General features: G+C 47.1%; 1 protein-coding gene across 2 annotated transcripts in view; it reads left to right on the forward strand.

Moving 5' to 3' along the window:
• EFEMP1 (EGF containing fibulin extracellular matrix protein 1) overlaps window positions 1-22,016 on the forward strand; it is a 678,736-nt gene that overhangs the window by 482,750 nt on the left and 173,970 nt on the right. For both annotated transcript variants that reach the window (XM_069608055.1, XM_069608056.1), the window contains one exon: window positions 12,746-12,865. In XM_069608055.1, the coding sequence (XP_069464156.1) occupies window positions 12,746-12,865 (120 nt within the window). The remainder of the gene's footprint in view (window positions 1-12,745; window positions 12,866-22,016) is intronic.

The raw sequence follows: 22,016 nt of genomic DNA on the forward strand, positions 1-22,016 counted from the left end.
AGGGCCACGCATCGCTCCGGGAATTTTTCACAATATACACTGGCATAAATGATAAATGCTGACGTTCAATTCTCAATAGTCACCGGGACCCTTGGGCGCGAAGCCAGTTCCCTCTCTTCTTCTTTAGACCCCTCCTTTGCTCTCACTTCCCTATGGAGCAACTTAAAAATATCTACAAATTCCCCTGCATGAATCTTCTCCCTGGTTGCTGCCATCAAGTGCGCCCCCAACGGTTTTGTTATACCCATGTATGGCAGTTTTTTCCCCTTGCCTTTCACTTCGACCTCCTTTTCTTTTTCAACTTGCACCTCGAGCACCAATGGCTCCACCACCTTGTCCGTTTGAACCTCCACTGAGCAAATGCTCTTCTCATCCCCCAAGGCTCCAATGGCCTGTACACCAACTTCTTTCCTTACCTCTTGCAGTCCAGACTCTTCATTTCCCGTCCCCCTTCTTGTGTTCCCCCTCTGCCATGCAGATGCCCATTCCCTTTCCCGCTCACCTCTTTCCACACAGCCCGTCTGGGGTCTGGCGTCCACACCGATGCTCCTCATCTCTTTTCTTAGAGGGCTCCTACTGCAGGGACAAAACATATCAGCAGACTCACCCAGCCAATAGTTCCCCCGACCTCTTGCCCCCCGACCACCCTGCACCTGCCTTTCCCGATCCCACCTCAAACTTCTTCTCTCCTCCCCACTTTCCCTTACAGCCCTATAACCTTCTAACTCCCACTGGCCCACATAATCCTCCAATCCAACTTCATCACCCCTTAAATACCATTGTGGATGCGAGCTCATGCCCGAGTTGAGTTGATCTTCTTCGTGCGAGCCCAGGGCGTCCGCCCCGCCACTCCTTTGACGTCTTCTCGGCGGGGCCGCAGAAACCCCTGCCTGGTCCTCTTCTCTCGGGCGAGGCGTGCCGTCCTCCACCCTGAAATCCTCATCGCTAGGGGCGGTGCTGCACCCTCTAGGCTCTCCTTACGCTGACTGAGGAGGGGCCGTTCTAAAACCCTCTACCTCCACCTGAACAGCGGGGGCTGCGCAGCGCCCTCCGCCCTCACTCCCTCTACCCGGGGGGGGCATTCCGCGCCCCACTCTAACCTCCTCAATTGATGGGGACCTCTCCCTCCTTCTCCCACCTGCACTCTTCTGCAGGTATTTACCCCCTCTTCCCCTCTGCCCTGTCACCCCCTTCTGCGCCCCATCACCGCCCCCACCGTGGTTCCCTTGACCCACCTCTTTTTGAGCACTCCTAGCTTCCCTAGGGCTATCATTCACTCCCTCCCTCACTGGCTCCCCACCCGAAATCCTTTCTCCCCCGGACGCCCTCCTGTCTATCTCCCTCCTCATCTTCCTGCCCCTGGATTCCCAAACCTCCCCTCTCCCCGCCGCGGGGGTGCAAGCCCACACTACCGCGAGAGCCCCATCGGCCGCAGCTCTACGCTGCGGCCTGCCCCCACCTACCTCCCCTTCTCCCGTTACTTCCCCTACCGCCCCTTCCAATTGAGCCTTAGATGCCCTGCTAATAATTTCCAGGGCCTCCCTCAGAGCCCTAGCATCAACCAAACCCTTCTTGCTAGCTCCCTGGCCCACCATTGTGCACCAATAATCTGGTTGTGCACTATAAATATGCCCCCTGAAAATGAAGCTAGCTAAACTACGCCCCGAGCCAAAACCTACGCGTGGACCTATACCCAAAATGCCAAAACTGCTATCTTTGAACAGCGTAAAATTAACACCTCATAAAAACCCACTGGTAATATGTAAACAAAAATAGTATATTTGTTTATTTATTTATTATAATTTTTTTATTTTATTTTCCTATTTTACCCCCTAAATACTGCCCCCTCTTAATGCCCTTGCCGTCAGAGACCCCCCCAATCCTGCTCTACAGTGCCCAGCAAATACCCTACACCCACCAGACACAAGATCCACTTGAAACAAAGATCCACTTGAACACAATACCTCCCACACTGCCCCCTGGTGGATCGCGAGATGCACTGCACTGTAAAGCAATCAAGGAAACATAGAGCTGTCCCTTTAATAGTAATAATAATAATTTGGCATTTATATAGCTCTACGAACCCTCAGGTATCTGAGCGCTGCTTATTGTTACCCACGGTGTTTGGTGCTCGTTTATCCACCTCGGAAGGATGAAAGGCTGAGTTTGGCGCCGCCGAACCTGCGTCAGCAGGCTCTGCCCTGATGTCAAAGCGAGCCTCTACTCGCTGTGCCACTTGACCGGCTATGATCCCACTGACACTAGACAGCCTATGCGTCCTTAATCTTGTCTCTGTGCGAGAAAATCCCCGGGCACTGGACACGGAGCTGCAGGCTGCCAATAACGTAAACAGCAAATGCCCATAAAACACACTCTTAAAAGAGAAAACGCTTGCAGGCAACTTTCCCAAATCACCCGAAGAATGAACTGGCCAAGAATCCGCGTTCCTAGCCCCAACGCTCTACACCACCCCCTCCTCCCAATTAGAAACGGTCAAAACGTTTGCTCCACAACCTGCAAACTTAAAAAGGAAAACCAACTGAACTACAGCGGCTCCCGTAAACACCCCGCCAACAGCGCTTCCTCCCCCCAGGTAAGAAAATGGAGGTACCTTATTTACGGTACCTCTGCTATAAAACTTTTTTTTTTTATATATAACTACCTACACAACAAACCTACGCGCTAAGATGCCCTATTCCTCACCTCTACTGATAACCCCTTCAAAAAGCCCAACTGAGGGAGGGCTCGGGAGCAGGCGACAAGACTGATACAATCACCAATTCCAACCGTCGCCTGCCTCCCGAACCTTCCCTGGACCCTTAACCCTTAAATACCCTGAGGAGGCACTATCCCCCCGCGGCCACTCGCTGGCCGTGTGCAGCGCCAAAAACATCCCCGGGGGGAAAAGCTTTGCGTTCCCCCGGGGCTCCCCTTTTATTGAAGCTTTCTTTTGTGCCGCAGAGAAAGTGCTGTGCTGTGTATGCAAATATTAATTTAACCTATCATTTAATAAATATATATTCTTTCTGTACAGCGGCCTTGGCATTACATTGCTCAAGGGGGAGAAATCCACTGGTTCTAGATGAGCCATAGACAGGACTAGATATACTATGAAGGTCCATTTTTGTGTGGCATGTTGATTGGTTGGGAAGTACTCCCCATATTCCAAGGGGTCCCATAAATATATCTCACAATTCTCATTTTAATATTAACTGACAACCAATATGATTCCCGAAAATAAAGTCGGTAACTAAGAGTTTTACTGCATTTAAACCTCTTCTGTGAAGAAATATCAAATCAATGGCAAAAAGCAAAGTCGGAACAACCAGGGGCAACAGTAACTCTGATGGCAAGGGCAAGCGTGTTTGGTGTGTTCCGCAGACTCCAGATAGTTGGTCCAAGTAGACCATGGTTAGGAGCTGGACACGGGTTCTCTAGTATTCCTTTGTCTCACCCACTGTTAACTATGGTCTGGCATTGAAGGTCAAACTAACAGGAGGGAACAGGGTGGACAAGAATAGAGGTTAAGGCGTTAATGCTTTCAATAAAGGGATGCCCAAACAGGGGTGCAGTATAGTTAGTATTCTTTGTATCTGTTTACATCAAGGTAAATGTTTATATACAGTTAAGGGCAAGGCTTGGTGTAGGACTTCCGATGTCCATAGGTAGAAGCATTTCTTATCTCCTAACCGGAGGTCACCTGTTGCTTTAAGACAAACCAGGGCTCAGTGCAGTCAATGTTTAGTGCAAGGTTGCCTGGGGTAGATTGCGAGTCACTCCCTTTACCCCCATGCTAAGTTACATATGTATTCAGTTTTGCAGTTAGGTGATTGCTGTTTGAAGGAGAGTTGATCCTGGTCTAGAGCTAGTTGCAATGGAATGTGTTGGTGGCAAACACAGTGGCACTTTTGGCCGCCTTATCCCCACAGTGGCACTTTTGGCCACCTTATCCCCCACAGTGAGATTCTCATGGTAGTCTTTGCTCCAAAGGTGCTGCATTTGGGCTTTTACAGTCAATGTGGTCAATGGTTTGTGACGATCTGGGAATTTCACTACTCCTGTCTGGAGCTGTCATGTGTTTGGCTCATTTTAGGGTTAGGGATTGCAGTGCATGTTCCCGTGCGTCCTTGAGGGTTCCCCTGCACCAAAGCAGATTGCAAACAGTTTGTTAGGATAAAGGAGCAGCTGGCAGTTGCAGAACATGGTGTTTGGGAAACTGGGGAACGTTGCAGTCTGCTCCGCCAGAGGTGCAGCTCTGGGAGAGGGATCATTCATTCAGACTCCATTGATGACGAGCAAGCATGGAGACACTCTTCAGAGTGTGGGCATCCCAAGAGGATGGTACGGTCGTGACAGTTCAGTTTTAGTCACTGTAGATCCTGGACTCTGGTTAGTGGCCAGTGTGTCTTGGGCTCATGGTCTTCCATCTTGGTGGTGAGCCCAGTGCATGTATTAGGCCTGCAATGCTTTGGAAGGGCAGGACTCAGGGATGGTCTTACTAGGTCAATGAGACTGAGCACTGCCCATAGACCTGCCCTGGTAAAAGGAAGTCTTGTTTCCATAGACCCAGACCAAGCTTCACTGTCAGGAGGCTCATGGCGGGTTACAGTTTTTAGCATGACTTCCACATGTCCATTGTTACATCCACCTCATCTTACCTGTCCCATGTTGCTACAAGTACTGAGACAGGGTCTCTAAATTTATGGATGATTGGGGTAGGAGTGCCAAGCACCAATGAAAATGCTGCATTAATTAAAACAGTATGTGGGTGATGCCCCTTGTAAACTGCAAGACATCTTCTTTGATAAACTCTGCAGGGATAAGATTAGCAAAACATTACAGGAGCGCATTAATTTTGAGCCTGTAGAAACAATGTTTGAACATGTGCAATTGTAAAAGTGCAAATGCCATTTTCACTAGGCCTTATTAATATGCGCAATTTACCAAAATGCATGTGAGCTCCTCTGATTTTTCTGTATTCCTCCCTCTTGTGTGAATCCACCCTTGTTTCCAGACGCACCTCACAGCCAGGACCATGAACAACCACATCCATATCACATATGCAAACACATAGGAACAATGCCTGGCTGCAGGATTTGAACAGTATTTTACATCATGACCAGGCAAGTTCACCGTCACCCGACCAGGCACGCCCCACGCTCTAAGACCAGGAGATGTCAGTCTGTATACATCAACCTGGAAACTAGAGCCCAACAGCACCCATAACTGAACTTATTAATTATCTTCCCATAAGGAGGCACAACGCTATCACTCCAGGAGATGCCAACCACTGGCATACAAACTTGTGTGCAGACCCCTGCACACCACCACTGACATCTAAATGTGAATGGACCTGCTCCTGTGAAACTTTACCCATCTGGGAATTAACAAACAAAGCCACCACTGTAGGCCCCCTGTCAGCCAATAAAGTGTGGACTGTTTCCTGTTAACCCTGTGCCAAGCTCTACGTATCTGGGAATCAATTTACAAAGCCACTACTGCAGAGCCTCATAGCATGTTTGTTTCTAACATTACATTTGGGTCATATCATGTCACCAATCGGGTACACAAGGCAGTATTTGTCCAAGTCAGGCAACTCTGGCCTACCATGGACTAAGGCCAAGCACTCCCGAGGCACTATAGCAACTATGCGTGGTTGGACTATACTTGGTTGGACTCTCCTGAGAATCATGCTGTTACCACAAACGTGTCAGGAATTACCCAGCCACCCGCCATAAACTTTGACTAGGGACCTGGAACACTGGCCCTCTGACACCTACAACAGAGCCTCTGGAAAGGACCATCCAATCGGGCAAACACAACATACTCCACTCCAGACAGAGAATCTCTCCCGAGATCCACTACCGCGAACCACCAGGGCAGACAGCTCCAGCTCATCGAGTTCCGGAAAGTAACCAGGAACAGGTGCCTCCTACCAGAAAGCATAGATGCTCACTCCTACCAATATGCCAATTCTCCACTTTACAGCAACAAACAATAGAATGCAGCTATCTCCCTCAATCAATGTTGGCCTCGCTGCAAACATACCTACACTACTCCATGAACACCTCAACAGTCTGTTAGAACACAGTTATACCCAGTCGGTCAAGTGGCACAGCAAGTAGAGCGCTCTCTTTGACATCTGTGCAGAACCTGCTAACGCAGGTTTGAATCCCGGGTAATAATAAGCAGCGCTCAGATACCTGAGGGTTTGTAGCTCTATATAAATGCGAAATTATTATTATTATTATTACCCCACGAAACAATTGGCATAGCTGCACATAATCTCTTACACAGGCCCCACGGCAGCCAGAATGCAGACCCGGAAGCAACTACTTTGCTGCACACATTCCACTGATCTCTCACAACCACCGCTCCTAGCATTAGAATGCGGCCACCGCTGCGGAAAGCGCACTGGCTGCACATTGACTGAGTGCACCCAGGCACTATTTGCTACCCTACTCTCTCCACTGACCTGCACTACGGTCCCCAAGGGCGTTCAACCCACATTGCATTGAGATCATACCAATGGTATATAAGGCGCTATACAAATGCACAATAACATAACATGGATGTCGCTGGTAGGCACACCAGCCACAGCTATGTGATTTTACTTGCCTAGGGAAAACAGGTGTTGCTGACAGACTCTCAGAAGCACAGACCCGTTTCCCTTCTCTAAGAAATCCTTGAACTAGGACTCATCAGTAAAAAAGTTAGTGAACCAGTCAGGGGACAATGAAAGATCCTGGGACACCACACAGCGTCTGCCACTCAGTACAGCAACGTGCTAATGAAATTATTGACCTGCTGCTCAGGCTCATCAGATGATGGCCAATAACTAGACTTATTACCAAGCTCTGCATCCATAACAGTACCTTATTAACGCTGTCCATAAACCGACAGCATCTGACACGGAAATGCAAGGGTTCCCCCAGACATCTCCCAGAAGCGAAGAAGCACTAAATATGAGACAACAACTCAACACATATATCTGCTACATCTGTCAAGCGGGGCAATTAATTCATGTGGGTTTCTACTTTTCCTAGCTGCTTTAAAAATGGACTCTCTGTCAAACGAGACAGCCAAGTAACCCATGTCCAACGGATAGTTAGCATTAAGTGATGTTTTCACTGAATGTGAAGAGGAGTCATTGCTATAGCATCTGCTTAGTGATAGAAATATATGAAATGAAAGTGGTCAACCGCCCCACAATCAGTTACTTTGGTTTCTATTTCAAACTTTGAATAGTTGAGACACAACATCAGGGGAACTAAGACAAGTGTTACTTGTTTCCTCGGTGGCGGACGAGCCTCAGCTGCGTCTTGCCCGCATGGGCAGCTTTTATCTTTCTTCCTGATCAGCTCTGTGGGCAGGGCAGGCCTCGTGCTTTGCGGGACTCGCAGCTGTGAGCAAGCCCACGTGCCATCTGTTTGATGTGTCCTTTATTTAAGGCTAAATGGGAAAACTGACGGGACAAAACTATTCCCTCCTCAGTGCAGAGCCAGTACAGAGATCCAGAAGGACATTCCCCGAGTCATGGGATCGTGTTTGCTCGTGCCTAATCGTCCGAGTAAATGCACCTGGTAGGTTTCACTTTTCAATGGTGCTTGCTTTGCAAGCTTTTGAAGTTTAAGGCACCGTTTCTGGCAGCCGGCTTGACTACTGTTTTGACTGCCTATTTTCTTTTGACATTACAGAATATTGCACTTTTTGGTTCTGGCGAAGGAGAGCTACCTACCTCTCTACCAGCCTGTTGGGGTTTAGGGGCCCCACATGAAAGACAGGACGCCAGCGTTGGAATGCAAAACCTTCTTTATTGGCGTTACAATCGGAAGTGCCCCTGCAACGGCAATCTCCCTTTCCTCACGTCCCATCCGGACGTGACGTTTCCCCCCACGAGTGAGCTGTCTTAAAGGGGCACTCACCTGTAACAACACCCCCGGACAAATGTCCTTTCAAGTAATGTTCACAACTGACCTTTCGCATAACATGAACTTGGCCTTGTGGCAAAACCAGTTAACACTCCTCCACTAACTTGGGAGGTCTCCTCACATTCCTCTGGGGTCTTCCTCGCGTCTCTGGGGCAGAGCCGCCGCCGGTTTTCCAGTGGCATTGCTGGCTATGTGTGTAGCTTGTTTTTCCACTCTTTCGAGTATACGTGCCATTTCACTTACTTGTTCGATGGAGACTGGTGTCTTTAAAAGTTGTTTCTGTACTGCTGCCGACACACAGCCCTCAATTACTCTGAGACGGAGCGCTTCATCAAGCGAAAATTCGTCAAATTGGCAATGCGCGCCTTTGACGCGTAGTCTCGTAAGAAATTCGTCCACTGTTTCGTCGCTGCGCTGTGAGCATTGGTTGAAAACATATCTTTCATAGTCTCTGTTGGGCGCAATGACAAGGCGTTTGTTTAGAGCAGCTATGAGGGCATCGAAATTATTTATTTCTGTTTGCGGAATGGTTTTTATTAGTGTTTTTATTTCTCCACCCGCCGTGTTTATGAACATACTGCGTAGGCGAGGGGAGTTTTCTTCCCCCAGAGCCTCAATGAAATTGTTGAAGTCTTCTAGCCACTCCACCCACCTCGCCCCTTTGTCTGCCTGGGGCGTCATGGAGAACGGTGGTGGCATGCGCCATGCCGTGGCAGTAGATCTCATGATTGCCGGCGCTGGTGGTGGCGGCGTGCTGGATGTTGCCTGATCAGCTGGCGCACTCATAATGGCGTTCAATGCTTGACCCCTGGCCTTTGAATAGTGGTTATTGTCTTTAAAGCTGTTTTGGCTCTTGTCCAAAAATGGTACTGGGACGAGGAAGATGGTCTCCGCAAAATGAGGATGGGCCGTATGAGAAGACAGAAATCAAAGAAAAAGAAAAAAAAAATTCTTGGTTGCTAGGCCCTTGATGTCGTGTGGAAAATACCTGGGAGCATTTTGGAGCGGCTGATGGTGCTGTGCACAGAGAATGGAGCGAACAGCTGGAGGAACACGGAGCACCGTGGGATCGCGTGTGCGAAGGAGGAGGAGAGGTTGCTGCGGGGATCCGCTCACCAGTGGGATCACCGGCGTGGTTGTCCGGACACGCTCGGGGGGATCCCCTGCGAGAATACAAGGAGGACCGCTGGCACGTGGAAAATCCTCATCGCCAAATGTTGGGGTTTAGGGGCCCCACATGAAAGACAGGACGCCAGCGTTGGAATGCACAACCTTCTTTATTGGCGTTACAATCAGAAGTGCCCCTGCAACGGCAATCTCCCTTTCCTCACGTCCCATCCGTTTCCCCCCACGAGTGAGCTGCCTTAAAGGGGCACTCACCTGTAACACAGCCTTTAGCAGGTACATATGTAGAGGTGCTTCAGCTGTACCTTCATGCAGCATTACCTCCACGTCCCTCTTCCTCATGCCAGTACTTACCTATGATGAAGCCCACAGGAATCTTCCTTATTATTTTTTATTTCCTTAATGGAAAGATATAATACCTCCTACTTACCCATAAACCTCAATTAAACATTTCAGGTGCTCCAGACAGGGACCAACATCCTCATGGTGAAAGGCTCTGGGGAGTAAGGTTGCAGGCCTCCTTGGCGTCTCCTCCAGTTGGGCGGCAGAGCTTTTCCAGGATGAGCAAGCTCCTGGATCCCCTGTGGGGTGGGGGTTCGGTTGAGCTCTGTGGTTCAGGAAGGCATGTAAGCCCCTCTTGGTTCCCCTGCCGGGTAAAGTGAGTCGATGGAGGGCACGGCATCAGGATAGGCACAGGCTATAAGATGGCTCTGAGGTGTGTTGAGCGTCCTTGTGAGGCAAGGCCAAACTACACCATTAGCTGGGTGGGACCTCCATTGTTGCTGGAGGGCCAAGCAGCTGCTTGCCTTGGATACAGGGTTGCTTCACCCGAATACCTGGTTGGTGTGGTTACTGGTTGGCAAATGTCAAATCCATGGTTCTGGAGATGGAACGACCTGGTTGCTATGGCACCAGAGGGCAAGTATGCTGGTTTTGCTCTCTGCACAGGGGGAAGGGGCGAGCCTTATGGTTAATGGAGCCTGGTTGGCTGCTGAATTGCATACACCACCAATAAAGGAGACGCAGGTCGTTTGTCGGGGTTAGTGGTTGCCGCATCTCCAGTGTGTTCGTTCTCTGCGCAGGGACTGTTGTTGTATGCAGACTTCTTAGCAGATAATTTCCCCGCAACATGGCATGGGGAAACATAAAGATATAAAGAAGCACCTACAACCTGCTTTGATTCTTCCAGCCCTAATGGGGGCTAAGAAGAAGTGAGCAGCTAAGAAAAAAAGGAACTTATATGTTCCCTTTCACAAAAGGAAATCAAGAACATTATGAAACAGGCCATCTTGGAGCATAAAAGAATGAAAAAAGAAAAGGGTGCCCTTCTAGCTACTCGTGGACTTCCTCCTCTTCAACTTCAGACTCAACATTATCCTCCTCACCTGGTCCCTCAATCTCAAATGATGAAGCGAAAGGTAAATAGCTGTACATGGTAGAGGTGGAGGCCATGAGAGCTCAGGTCTGGGATAGTTTATTGGTCTCTGAACCAGTGACCCACTGCAGGTATACTGATCAAAAAATCAGACAATTTAAACACACCCTTAAGATGGTCTTTCTCTGATTTCCAACATCAAGGATACAAAACCTGAAAGAATGGAAAGATCCAGAAAACATTTCAATGCCTCACCTCATGGCCAAATATTATCACCAAAGTGCATAGAATCTTTCCGCCCAGAATCTGTCGAAACTGATGACATTTTAGCCAGTCTAGTGGGAAGATCATATATCCCAGCACTATTATATCTCTAAATGACTAATTAGTTAAACTGTCTGCATTGAATGAATCAGGGACATGTTCCTGTTGCTGATCTTACCACTTTCTCATGGTACATTGCACGCACAAGGTTGACCTCCCCCACCTGACCTCACTGCGCTACCGACCTGACACCATCAGCCGTACCCAACATCTTCAAATCGCAAGCCAGTGCTGCTGCGAACTGCACCGTTTCTTGAATCCTGTTGACGCTGCTCCCAGACTCTGCTCCGGTCCAGCACCAGGAGTGCCCAGGTTCCTGGTTTGATACCAAAAATAATGCTTCAGGAATTTGCGATCCAGGGCAAGATTCTAAAGGTACTATTAGTGGTCCTGTCCCCCTGGCCCGCCTTTGAGGGCCTTAGTGACTGATAAGAACCCACTCTATCTTTTTGAAAAGACATATCCTTTTGCATGGCGTTGCTGCTGAATGTGCCTGTTCTGCACCCCTGCCTTGACCCAGAGTGTCCGCTCTGCTTTGTCTGAATTCTTTGTGCTTCTTTAAAGGGATGAGTGTTTAGTATTTATAATTAGATGTGCATTTATTGTTTGATTAAAGATCCGATTGTTATAGAACTGTGGTTGGACAGTCGTTTAGTTTGGATTCATTGAAGTAACCCTGTTTGGTTGCTTCTCTTACCTGCTCACATTGGCTTCTGGAAGAGTGCAGACTGCCCTCGGGAGCCGTGCTCACCTTTATGGTGGGGCTCACGGCTGGTTTAGTGGGAGTGTGGGGCTTGCTTCATTAGCAGCTGCTTGGCATGCACGGTGTGGCAGGCTATGCCAATATCAGTCATGAAACACATGGTTTTGTTTTGGCAGGGTGCATGAACTAATTAAAATGATCATATTCACTACCGAATGCACTTCGTGGCGCATTGCCATACATATGCGTTAGTCACTTATTACTGAAAGAAAACTATTTCTCTGATCTGTATGCTTTTTAAATCTGATGGTTTAACAGTTTTACATTGTGTGTCCAATTTAAATGATCATGGACATGTTATGAATGTTTACCTGCAATAAATAAAATACCAAAATGGTGTTTTTTAGCAAAGCATTCTAAAATCATCCGGCTCAATTGACGCTGGGCAAAAGCTGAATAGAAATGCTGGACAGTGAGAAGAAATCAGCAAATCATCCTAAAATCATCCCCAAATCATCACACACAATTCTGAAACGTTGTGAATGATTTAAAGAGCATGATGATGCCTGGATGACTTCTAAAGTAGTTCATGATCATCAACTGACTCTAAAGTCATTCTTTTGGACCAGGGAATTGCCAGGAATTGCTGTGTACATATCCCCCTTGGCCTACTGAGATACCCATACCACCTCTCCCACTTATGTTTTATTTCACTGCCTTTCCTGTTTCCCCATTCCTGCACCTGTAGCATTCTGTGTTCGGCATAGGTCTATATGACGGGGCTTCAGGGGAGTGTGCGTCATGGGGGGCTCCCCCATGAACCCTGACATTTTTTCCACATGGTAGATCCCTGTGACCTCCATCTTCTTTAGCGATTCCTTCTTTTGCTCTACTTTCCATCACTCCAACCTCCGGCTACATATTCCCCCCCTGCTGCCATAGTAAGCCTGGAACCCGCAGAAACATTGTCTGTGGCATGAAAGCCGCAAAAGGCTGAGCTGTTCCCATATTAAATAGAATTATGGCCATTTTGCAGGGCTCTAGTAAATTGATGATAGGCGTCTTTCTTCGTGTAAGCGACACTTCCGGCACTGCTCAGTGAAACTGGCATTCAAAATGTGTAGATGTCAGCAATAAGTGGCTTCATCTGAAACGACTGTAAGTGCTGTAGCTACTATTGAGACTGCTTTTATTTCAGAAACCCGACACCGAATTTGACAGATATGACTTCAGTCAATCCCAAACAACTGTGTAATGTTAATGTTCTTTGCTCTTTTGCTCACACAGATATAGATGAGTGCACGCGGCCACCGTACTGCCACCACAGATGTATTAATACACCTGGTTCATTTTACTGCCAGTGCAACCCTGGGTTCGAGCTGGGAGCCAACAACCTCACTTGCGTAGGTAAGCACTTTCTGGAGACGTAATCCGAATGAGCAGAATGCTTCAAAACCAGGCAATTGCCTAACACTGGCCGTGTTCCTAGTTTGCTTGTGTTTGTAATGTACTGGCTTTCATCAGCAGAATCCCAGGGAATGGCACCCTGGGGAGCAGCCATGGTTCACTCTGACAACGCATGGCAGCGTGTGAATGGAAAGACATTTTTATTTCGCCTTCGTGCATACTTAAACGGCAACAATTGGATGCAGAAGTGAACACATCAGTCAGCAAATGTGTGAAACATGAATGTCCCAGTGTTAAAGACCCTGAAGTAACACGATAGGGGGTTACATCAGGTTAATACGCAATAACTTTCCATTGAGAGCTGCCCGCTGTTTTTTCCATCCTGTCCTCTTCGTTTCCACAGCATGGCCTGTGGTGCAACATGTTGCTTTTGGACAGACAGGCTGGCTTTGGACCTGGAACATTCCCAACACTGGCCTGCTGATAGCTGAAAATGACTATTCGATTGTTTGCTGTACACACATTTGTGATTATGATTTTAATGGAGTGGAAGGTGAGATTTAAGAGAATATGACATGTGCTGGTGTTTTACTAACCCTAAACACGGACATATGACTACTACAAAAAAGGCATCCTGGCAACTCACTCTGGTTTCAAAATGAGCTGGCCATCTTGGTGAACTTCCTAAAAAAAAATATTTTAATAATGCACTATGTAGATATGTTGAACACATGAGTGGTCAGAATGATGCCCCTAGTAAACAGATTATTGATTTGCTAGGACATGCATAGGCAGGTGACGTATTCTGGTATATAATAATAATCATGTGTGTCCTTATATAAGGTTTCATGTCTGATTCCTCACACTTCTAAGTGCTGTAATAACGCGTTATTAACACCCATCATAACCGAGGCAGTGGCTGCAGCGAACCAGGGGGACGGAAACGTGGGCTGTATCTGCCGGTACAAGTCCACCTTCCATCCTCAATACCTCAGCCTCTCACCCTCTGCCATCTTCCCTCATTTCGGCCCTGCCCCAAGCCCCGTTACCTCCACCTCTCACTCACCTGGAAGGCACGTGCCACTCTCACCTCCACCAACTCCTCCCCGACCCCCCACTAAACTGTGAACTCCACCCCACACAGCCCCTTCCTCCTATTCATTCCAGCGTCTGCCCGGCTGTGCAAACAGTAAGGGGACTTTCTCCCTTTTCTGTTTCCCCCGCCTGCCATCTTGTTTTTTTATTTTTTTATTTTTTTGTTTACAAGAAATGAGGTACACATGAAATGTGTGCAGCTTAAAAACAACTAGTAGCACTTTGGAACGGATGTTCTGAGGGGCTAATAGGCTTATAACCCAGGCCTCAGGCTAGCGGGCGATGCCCAGTTCCCCTGCCCAGGATCGTTAATGCAACAATGTAACAATGCTCGATATTTGGACTTCTGAATGTCAAAGGGTGGAGTCAGCCATGCCTCAGGATTCAAACTTATAAAGTGAAGACTGGCCCCATATCTGAGGCGATTGCTTAACTTGTGAACTATCCACATGAACATGTGAACTGCAGAGTCATAGGAGGAGAATGGATACACCTAGCCAATTGCTTCCAAAAGTGTAAGAGACCCTCTGCTAAGAACAAGTGCACGTATCCTTTTGGATCGGATGGTGTCCATTCTCCGGGGTCTGCGATTTACCTCTCGGTGAATTAACACAGAAGAAACATAAATTAGTATATTTGTCTGATTTCACCCACAAGGATAGTGCCGCATGGATATGCCAGGATATTCTCCTCTGAACAAGGGTATCAACAGCAACAGTATTGCTTTTAATTATAGCATCATTGGTGTCATTATTAACAAAAATGTTCTCCTGTCAACAGAGAATTTTAGATTGTTAGCAAAGCAACACATTCATGGCAACACATTGATCTGCGTCCAAATGTCAGGAACAAAAGACTGGCCTTGCAGATTCGAGGCAGAGAAAGTGCACCCACAGGGGCGGTCTTTCATTTATGGCCCTCTTCTGGTACCTTTTGAGGGGTCTTCCCCATGCAACCCACCTCTGCCGCTTCCCACCACTTACCTGCTCCAGGCGACCGCTGCCTTTATTTGCAGACTGCAGGCCGCGCATATGGAAGCTCGATGCAGAGCATGTCTCAATTCTGTTCGCGACTTTTGTGCCTCGGCTTCTGTCTCCACGGCCTTGAGACCGTGAATGCATCCCATACGTAGGTCAGTCCATCAAACAGTTTAGAAAGCTGCTTACACTGCATCTTAAACTCTTTGTAGAGAAGAGGGGGGAGGGTAGCCTGGATAGCTTGCTCTCGTTAATTACAAATAATTGATTTTCCACGCAGTTTAATGCGTTTTAGCGTTTATTTATGAAAAGGGTTTGTTTGTTTGTTTTTAGGTACACCCTTATATAAGGTACATCCGGGGCTCTTTTGTCCCCATGTGGTCAGCCGACACGTGTTTCGACCCGTAGGTCCTTCTCAAGGCTATGGATTACGGTCCGGTGCCCCCTGTGGGGTCCAGGTAGACTCGGACCGCGAAAGAACAGATTTCCAGGGCCCAACAGGAGCCACTGTACCTACAGGACCAATTCACACCTCTACCAGTACCACAAAGGGGCGCCGGGCCGCAATCCATAGCCTTGAGTAGCACCTACAGGTCGAAACACATGTCGGCTGACCACATGGGGACTTAAGAGCCCCGGATGTACGTTATATAAGGGTGTACCTAAAAACAGACAAACCCTTTTCACAAATAAACGCGAAAACGCATTTAACTGCGTGGAAAATCAATTTCTTGTAATTAACGAGAGCAAGATATCCAGGCTAAACCCCCACCCCCTTTTCTCTACCAAGCAAATGAGGTATGGGCTATGCCTCAACACTAACCTGTGATCTTGCGACCAAGACGGCCCACAACCAAATGGACTATCAAAACTAGAGCTCAGCAAGGTCATTTCCATTCTAGGGCCCACGTTGCACAATCTTGTTAAACTCTTTGTAGTCACACACAGAAGTGTATTTGAATGTGGTTGTCTGCCTTCCCTCCCTCCACTACAGGTGCTTAGCTGCCAAATCCAAGATTACAAATATTTTTCTTTATACAAAGACACTTCCCTTTTCCTGAAATCTTTTCATTTCTTTCCCAGTTTCGGCTGAAAGGTGGCAAAGACATATGTGGCCAAAATATTCCTTCAATGTTTCTAATTTGTGTAAGGATACAGATGTACTTTGGTGAGGTCGGACTGGGACAAGAAATAGGCCCGGACACCCAAGAAAAAGTGGCCAACTCCTAGCCTCAAAAAAGTGGCCCACCCCTCGCCTCACCACCCTTGACCTCTGATAACATCACCAAAAGTGATGGGCTGGGTGACAGATGGCCCAATCCGACCCTGTACTTTGGGGGTGTGGGTGGGCTTCCTTCCAATGGACCATTCATCCAAGCAGGATGTGTCTGACACTAGCATGGCAGTTTCAGACATATCCTAATCGGATAAACACTCATGTCACTCTTTCCTACCGCCACCTGTGGTCCTTCCCCCCCCTCTCAACACAAAATCCTAAAAGTGATCACTTTCATTTTGCTTTTCTCATCCTGACCCTATGCCACACCCAGCCCATACTGCTGTTTCCTTCTCCTCTTTGGTGCACACATAGTGTTGTATTCCATTGCAATGTCGCTCTCCTCTGCCAGCTCCAGCCAAATCTGGCAGGGTCTTGAGCGGGTTCAAGGCTTAAGCGAGTCATGTTGACAGTTATGTTCCGGGGCATTAGGGCGGGGCAGGAGACGGAAGGGAAGTGACAGGGTGCGGAGTGCGGAAATGGCAGTACGTTCTGGAAGTTCAAAGAATAAAGACATATGTAGAGCACTCCTGGCTCCGTCTAATTCTTTGTTGCGCTATATGGTGCGAACCCTGCACAAGCCGTCCCTCACTTGGGACCGCCACAACAAAGCGATGTACACAAGTCTGTAGTTGATTTCTGACTGACCAGCTTCCATGAACTAAAATATGCAGTGGCACAAAAAATGGGGGGGGCATAAGTAAACACAATAGACGGTGCCTTTTGTTTTAGACTAATTCAGTGTCACGACAATGATTTGTGCATTGGAAAGAAGGACATCAGAGCAGGTGTCTAGAGCGATGTAAACCTGATTTCTGAAGCAAACTGTGCCTGTGTAACAGGTTTGCTTTCTTTATAGTCTAATCTATGCGAAAGCAATCAGTCTGTTTTCCCTATTTGGGAGGTGTGGCATTCCAAAAAGAAAATTTCTGTTCTGTAAAATCAGAGGTTACACTCATCGTTCCCACTAAAAGGCCACACAGGCTTTTGTGCTGTTTTCCAAATGGTCTCATATGGTGCCTTCTGTCAATTTTGGTTTTGCACACTGCATGATGGGACTTGCAGTTTCATTTTTCCCATTGACTATATGTGGTTACAAGTCCCAGCAAGGAACGTGCTAAACCAGAACTAAACGAAGGCATCACACATCAAATGGGGCTACACTCCTGCCTATGTTTAATAGTTCGTAGAGCAGCTAACCCAAAAACGTTGTAGTAGGTGTCTACATACTTCCCTGTATTTCTTTAACTTCCTCTTTCATGCTCTATTTTCCACTTTTCCTTTCTCGTGCATTTTCGCCTGGAGGACGTCTTTAAACGCAACACCACGGCTTGCCTGTCCTTCCATTAAGGAAAGAGAAAAAGGACAACTGCCTGCTGACCCCTCCTCTGTGGTGACCGCGCCCCTACCTGCCCCTTCATATATCCGGGGCCCTGCGCACCTGTGCAAGTACCACAAGTACTGTTTGCTGGACGGTCTCGCCGAGCGGCTCTCCTCAAGCGCTTTGGATTTTGCCTGGAATTTCGCCTGGAGGACGTCTTTAAACGCAACACCACGGCTTGTCTGTCCTTCCATTAAGGAAAGAGAAAAAGGTGACTGTTTCAGCACGTTTTGCTCGAAGTGTGTATTTTGCTCTTGCACGTTCCGTGCTTCTTGCACGTGGTGCTCGTTGTGCTCGTTAGCACAGTGAACTAATTCACAAAACCCGTCTCTCATTTTCCCCTCTTTTGTGTTTATTTCTTTTCTTTTTTAGGACAACTGCCTGCTGACCCCTCCCCTGTGGTGACCGCGCCCCTACCTGCCCCTTCATATATCCGGGGCCCTGCGCACCCGCGCCGCGCACCTGTGCAAGTACTGTTTGCTGTTCGTGGTGCGGGGGCGCCGGGAGGGGTCCAGGCGTCAGTTTTATTCTTCTTTATTCTTTGTGATCTTAACATTTGTGATTGTTGGGACACCTGGAAGTTGCCTCTGTTAGTAAGTGTATGTTTTTCTAGGTTTCAATTGAGGCGCTTCACCAATGTTTACTACCTGTGCGAATATTTAATTTATTAATATTTATTTCGCTCTGTTGTTTTTGTGTAACACGTGTTTCGTGAACATAGACGTTAACGTGAACCATCCGTTGACACAGGTACCAGGATTAATACACTGCTTATTTCTATTCTTCCAAACTGTTTCTGAGCTAGCTGACTTGCAACTAATCTAGCCTAGCGACCTTTGTCCTGTGTCTGTCAACAGGATTCTTATAACTATGGCATATAGGCTTTCTACAAATATGCCGCCTAACATCCCAAGCCTATCCGAAATACTAACGCGTCAATCGACTCAAATCAGTCATGATGAATTTGGAGCTCAACCCCAAGACTTCTACACTGCTCACTCATTAATTTCATCAGGCAATTTGTTATCCACAAAACCGAAATTTACTTTTGACGACAAGATTGATGAATCCATTGTTTCCATCTCATCAATGTCAATCTCCCATCTAGGCAACAGCAATAAACCAGAAGGCTCTCATGCACAGGACACATCCATTTCATTAAGAACTCCATGTGTAAGAGTCAATCCGCGTCCTCTATCTGACACTACAATGCTCGCCTCTACCAAAAATTGCCCACACCTCTCTTCCTCCCGCATTGCCATCTCCCCGATTACTTTTCCCTCACTAGTGCAAGATCAAACTCGTTTATCCATTCATGCCAGCCAATGTGAAACCCCGATTGTATGGAGAGCTCGTCATCATTCTACCGATGACCCTTCACACAGCAAAGCTACCTTGTCTCAACAATTCTCACAGAGCTCTAAAAACTCCATGCTTCATTTGTTTGCCCTACCTACACCTAGAATCTCTAAAACAGTCCCTTCAGATCTATTTCTACAACACTCAACCATGATTCAACCAGCGTTGATTGCTATTAACACTACTATCATGAGCCTGTGTAAATTATTTGAATTATTGGACACAAAAGTGTCTCACCAATCCAAACAGTTTGATGATCTGATGAAGTGGATGTTGGCCCATTACAATTCTTCATTGTTTAAAAACCTGTCAACACCTCCTAGAAAAAGGTGGATAAATGAATCACTAGAGGGGGAGGTTGGGTGCAAATCTAACATGACTAATGTCTCTGTTCCAATTGCTGTAGAAGTGTTACCTATGGAGGCATGTGCTTTGCCCTTGATCACTGGTATCATACGACCAATCGCTCATACGAGTCTCTCTCAGTCCTCTGCTAAAGGGCATGCTCCCACAACTTTACCACCACCAAATTTTGTGCCAGAGGAGATCCCGGTGCTTCCAGTGCCTAGCCATGAGCGCAAAACAGGACAGGGACTTAGCCACCTAGACACCCTTAAAGCAAGAAACCCGAAAGTTGCACCTAAAAAGCCTCTTGCAATAAAAAAAACAAAAAATATGGCTAATCTCAAGCAAACTACAAAAAACACTTAACTCATTCTTCAAGGCCTTTGGTAAGTCTACTGCTCCAAAAGAAAATGTGTCGGGTGCTCCTCAACAAGTTCTTGTTCCTTCACTTTTCTCTCCGGCCCCATCAGTGCCGGTTGGCCAGCCCCCGTTCATTCCCATTCCAGCAGTTTTCCATCCAGCCTTACCCATTCCTCCTCCTTTTCCACTTTCTTTGGCCCCATCAGTGCTGGTTGGCCTGCCCCAGGTCTCTTCCATACAAGCTGCGTGCCAACCAGCCCTATCAATTCCTCCCCCTGTGCATTCCTTGATGTCCTCAAGAATGGTTCAACAAGCCCTTCCATACTCCATTTACCACACAGCAAGTTGCTCAAGAAGATGGGTATCCCGCTCAAGCTAGCACAAATATTGCTAACTCACATCTGCAGTGTGCTCTGGAGAAATCGAATACTCATTCAGTCTCACGTCATCTGAACCCTCGCCGTGGGCATTTTTTTACTCTCATCCTAAAATGTAGAGAGGGAAATTTCCCATGTTACGATCTGAACCGGCAAAGTGTTCTGAATTTATTCAGAGATGTCACTGAGCTACGAAACCTGTCCTCTCACAACATAGACCAAATTGAATTTATCTCCGAATTCACATGCTCAGTAGTTAGACTGTGGATCCCCTCTGGGCTGGTCCGAGACTGAATTTGACATTGCAGAATGCAACTATTCAATATGGGTTTCCTCATAGCAGAGGAACCAGAACAAGCTCACACAAATCCCCAAAACATCAGTCGGAAATCTCACATCTATCAGGGAGTGCCGAGGCAAAACCATGAGACTCAAAGTGGAACCAGCCAACAGCAGTAACCATTAACAGTCTGCGCCAAAGATACTATTCAGTTTTTAAGCTGGAACACAAGGGGTCATTCCCATTTGCAGTCTTCCATTGCCAATCTATCCAGCATCCATCATCTAATAGCCCTACAAGAAACTTGGCTTACTACGTGCCCCATCTGGGATGGCTATGAGACTACCCTCCTCCCTACAATCCCGAGTAGTGGTCGTTCATCGTCGGGTCTCTTTGTGAGTGTGCATAGTGCTAGTGGCTTTAGCATTAAACCTTGGGCCTCGATAGGAGCCCAGATTCAGTTTGTATTAATCTGGGGTCACTCCCAAGAACTGGCCCTAGTAAATGTCTATCGCAACACTGCCACCATGCCCGATGATGTATTCTATGAAGGTCTGAATGGGACCTTGGATTTAATTATAACCAGACATACCATCACTCATACCATCATTGCAGGAGATCTGAATCTGGATTGTCGAGATAGACCTGACATAACCAAGGCAGCTAAGAAATGGACAAGCATTATGTATGATCGTAATCTACATATGCTAAAAGGCTCTGTTAAGGGAGATGTACCTCCCAATTACACGTGGCAACGTGAGCATAGTACAAGCACACTTGATTACATCTTTGTGAGCCCTATCCTGTTTCAAAATGTCCGACATCTTTCCATTAGTGATCACCCCAACAGCAATCATAGATTACTTGTTGCGCAGATCGCATGGACCCACGGAGAAGCTTCATCCAGACAGGTTTTACACGCTGTGGCAACAGTAAACACTGCCAGAAGTCGTCTTCAATGGAACTCAGGAAAGATTATGTCTCTCATAAACATTTTAGAAGACAATGCATTGCAATATAACGGTGCTCAGTACCCTGAGCTTTTAAAACCTTTCATGTAAACCATTATAATCTTGCGTCATAATCGTGTCTGCCATTCGCATATCTTTGACGCTGAAACTCAGCATGTCAAATCCGATTACAGAAAGCTCAGGAAAAAATATTATCTGTGTATGATCCCTCAAGCTGTCAACTCTTAAAAACTGCCAAATGCCGCTATAAAAACTGGCTCAGGAGTAAAAAAGCGTCTCAGTTTCAGCGTGATAGCATAGCCATGTCAAATAAAAACGCAGCGATGATGTGGCAATTACTAAATGATCAACGCTACAATCTTCAGGGTGACGCGCAAATCAACGGCGTCCTTGAATCTGACTGGATCAAACATTTTTCCTCCTTATATGCTGATCCAGCCTTCGATGATTTGATGTACATTCCCTCAGCTAACTCACCATGGCAGCTAAAGGTGTCTGAACTATCAATTCGTTTCATCATTATGCAAGCCAGTTCATCCAGAGCGAGAGGACCTGATGGGCTCTCTAACTCCATGCTAAAGGCTCATCCTGACGAATGGGCCCACATCCTTTATATCATTTTTAAGAACATCTTACTTACTCGAGCGATTCCTAGTTCCTGGAAGACATCTATCATCATTCCTATATTCAAGAAGGGTGATCGTAGTCTCCCAGCTAACTATCGACCGAT

Source organism: Ambystoma mexicanum, chromosome 4q, assembly GCF_040938575.1.
Source record: "Ambystoma mexicanum isolate Mex_15411 chromosome 4q, UKY_AmexF1_1, whole genome shotgun sequence".
Lineage (NCBI taxonomy): Eukaryota > Metazoa > Chordata > Amphibia > Caudata > Ambystomatidae > Ambystoma > Ambystoma mexicanum.